The sequence below is a fragment of the Acyrthosiphon pisum genome, chromosome A2, assembly GCF_005508785.2.
Source record: "Acyrthosiphon pisum isolate AL4f chromosome A2, pea_aphid_22Mar2018_4r6ur, whole genome shotgun sequence".
In the NCBI taxonomy this organism is placed as follows: Eukaryota; Metazoa; Arthropoda; class Insecta; order Hemiptera; family Aphididae; genus Acyrthosiphon; species Acyrthosiphon pisum.
This window is the reverse complement of record NC_042495.1, coordinates 74,581,927-74,585,009: the sequence shown is the minus strand read 5'-3', so window position 1 is coordinate 74,585,009 and position 3,083 is coordinate 74,581,927. Positions and strand designations below refer to the sequence as shown.

At 30.7% G+C, this 3,083-nt stretch overlaps 1 protein-coding gene across 1 annotated transcript; it reads right to left on the bottom strand.

Moving 5' to 3' along the window:
• Positions 1-1,789: 1,789 nt before the first annotated feature.
• Positions 1,790-2,869, bottom strand: LOC100571345 (ATP-dependent DNA helicase PIF1-like). The gene is made up of 2 exons (XM_003241217.1): positions 2,360-2,869; positions 1,790-2,287 (listed from the first exon to the last, which is right to left on the bottom strand). The coding sequence occupies exons 1-2, from the start codon at positions 2,867-2,869 to the stop codon at positions 1,790-1,792; spliced, it is 1,008 nt and encodes a 335-aa protein (XP_003241265.1).
• Positions 2,870-3,083: the final 214 nt, after the last annotated feature.

Here is a 3,083-nt window from a genome sequence, read left to right as displayed (position 1 = left end):
ACGTTGAATTTTAGCTAAATTTAAAAAATATAAGTTTGAAGATTTGAGTCAAAAAGCAATAACAATACTCTACTCTTGGCTACTATACTTATCAATGTAAGACTGGATTTTTGGGCTAAACGGCTACTAAAACTAGGGCACTATAGAACATAGGTATGCTACGCCGCCATTTTGCGACTCATTTATCAGTTTATCACTTATCATTTACTCATATTTATTATTTATTGTGCGTACTGCGTATTAATCTTACGTATTAATTGTTTTTATTGAAGTTTTCTGTTTAAAATTTAAATACTTTATACTTCTAGATAGTTATTAAATGAAACTCTAAATATTATACTCACAAAAACTAGGTAAATAGCAAGTAGCAATCTACCAAATTATGAGAAATATTTGCCGTGACTTCAAGTATTATGTAAGTAGATATTCAATTACATTATGATTATCGACACTTATAACTAAAAATGTGTTTACTTTATAAACTATTTTTTTAAAATATTGGTAAATACTCTCATTACCTAACTAAAATACACATTTAATTTGCATTTACAGCTAGTCAACTTACATAGTTTAATTCACTACTTCTCTAACTGAAGACAGAATTATAATGAACAAAGTATGTTACAAAATGTTGCATTAGAAATAAAATATGCCTTTTATGGTAACATCTTTGTATTAACGAATATTTTTTTCAGATGAATAATATTCAAACTGATGATGCAGATGGAGCATTTGTTTACTATAATGACTTAAATATGGAGAGAAAAAAAGAGCTTCTTCTTACTCTACGACAAGAAAATGGACAACTTCTTAAAAAATTAAATATATTAAATGAAGCAATTGATGTTCTTAAAGACAATAATAGTGAAGAGAAAATTACTTATTATGATAAGGTGGATTTTAATAAGTAATTAGCACTTAGCAGTGTTGTAAAATATTTGAGTAAAAGTATTCAATTACTTTTTTTTAATATTAAATACTAAAATACTTTTTTTAATTATTTTAATGGTATGTGCTTTGTATGCAACTCAAACTGACTTTTTTCAAAGTGGATCTAAATTCAAAAATATATAACTATAATGATTATAAATTGTTATTAGGTAGATATCTAACTAAATATAATTAACTATACTATACTATATTAGGAATAAATTACAAAATATAATTAACTACTATGTTATATACCTACTTTGTTATATTATATTATTAATTTTAACATTTATGAAAATTAATTGGTACATTATTATTTATTACCTATTTATTATAAATAACTACTCAATATTTATATTTTAGACATAATTACTTCACATAGTTCTGAATGAGTTGTTGGTGTCCACTTATCTCGCCTACAATTTTGAACCCATTTGTCCCTCCTGGTTTTTTCTCGAGGAAAACGGAACAATTTAATTTTGTTTTTCCGAGAATTACTACAATTTGGAGCAGTACATGCTCCCATAATAACTATATTTGGAATAATGTAAGTGAATAATATATTTATCTCAAAGCTGCACATACAAATAATAAACCACACAATAGTCGATACCACACAGAAATTAGAAAAGGAACAGAACGATGGCCTAAGAAAAATAACGTGAAATGAATATTCAATGATGATAGGTATAATAATATGTGAAATGTGAATATGAAATTGCCCGCGTTTATTTTATCATTGTTGATATAAATAATTGAGTCGCAAAATGGCGGCGTAGCATACCCATGTTTTATAGTGCCTTAATATAAGCATTTATAAGTAAGGAATTATAATTATTAACAAAAATCAGTTATATTTTCATTGTAGTGCTTTGTGGTATACGATGTTTATTGTTTGATCACCTGGCGCATAGACAAACAAATCTGATGGTTTCCCAACACGGGAACAGGCAACATATAATTGACCATGTGAGAAACATGGGTTTTCCAAATTAATACCACAAACACTTAATGATTGCCCCTGGGACTTGTTTATGGTCATAGCAAAAGCAAGCCGCACTGGAAACTGTAGTCGTTTAAACTCAAATGGCACATCAGTCGGAATCATTGGGATGCACGGTATGAGAACATCCTCTCCTTTATACTTTCCTTTCAGTATAGTTGCTTCTATCACGTTGTTCAGTAATTTTTTTATCGCTAACCGTGTGGCGTTGCACAGACGCGGTTGGTTGATATTTCGCAACATTATAACTACCGATCCAATCTTTAATTTAAGATTGTGAGGTGGCAATCCTGGTAAATCCAGCGAGTTTAAAAATTCTGGTGGATAGTTGACTACATCATCTTGGTTAGTTGCCTAATCAACTGATTTATATATCCTTGATTCACCTGTAATTTGTTCTTGAATTTTGAAATTTAATTAATTTACATCTATGTTTTTTGCAGCCAATATAGCTCGTTCGCTCAACCAATCATGGTCTCTGTAATTGCGAGCAATATCTGGATACACCTTTTGAATAAGTTCATCTTTTGATCGAGTTAACTGACAAAAACTTCGAGGAAAGTTAATGCAGCCAGTCAACATGTCTACAGGAAATTTGTCATTACCAATGTCAATGAGTTGTTTAGAGAATATGTTTCCAGATTGATCGTTTTGCAACTCGACACGCATATTCTTGCTTAAATGAAGTATTTTGACATGTTTCCATAAATTTGAGGATTTTAGACATGCATTGAGTTCATCAGCTGGCGTTGATCGTGGAATCACTGGCAATGTTTGCCGAAAATCTCCTGCTAATAAAATCATTGCACCACCAAATAGGTTATGATTGCTCCGTATATCTTTTAAGGTTCTGTCTAAAGCCTCCAACGATTTTTTATGTGCCATCGTGCATTCATCCCAAACAATCAATTGACATTGCTGCAAAACTTTTGCCATTGCAGATTTCTTCGAAATGTTGCAGCTTTGAAATTCATTGCTTTGCATATTTAATGGCAATTTTAGTGCTGAAGGGCTGTTCGACCATCTTCAAGCAAAGTTGCTGCGATTCCCGAGGAAGCGAGTGCAAGTGCAATTTTATTTTGTGAACGAATTGTTGCTAATATTAATGAAATCAAAAAAGTTTTTCCTGTACCACCAGGTGCATCCAAGA

Bases quoted from the DNA above. Each gene is read 5' to 3' on its own strand.
- LOC100571345 (XM_003241217.1), bottom strand. From the start codon at position 2,869: ATGGCAAAAGTTTTGCAGCAATGTCAATTGATTGTTTGGGATGAATGC. The intron at 2,288-2,359 runs GTAAATTAATTA...TCAGTTGATTAG, and splicing joins TGGCTGCAAAAAACATAGAT to GCAACTAACCAAGATGATGT.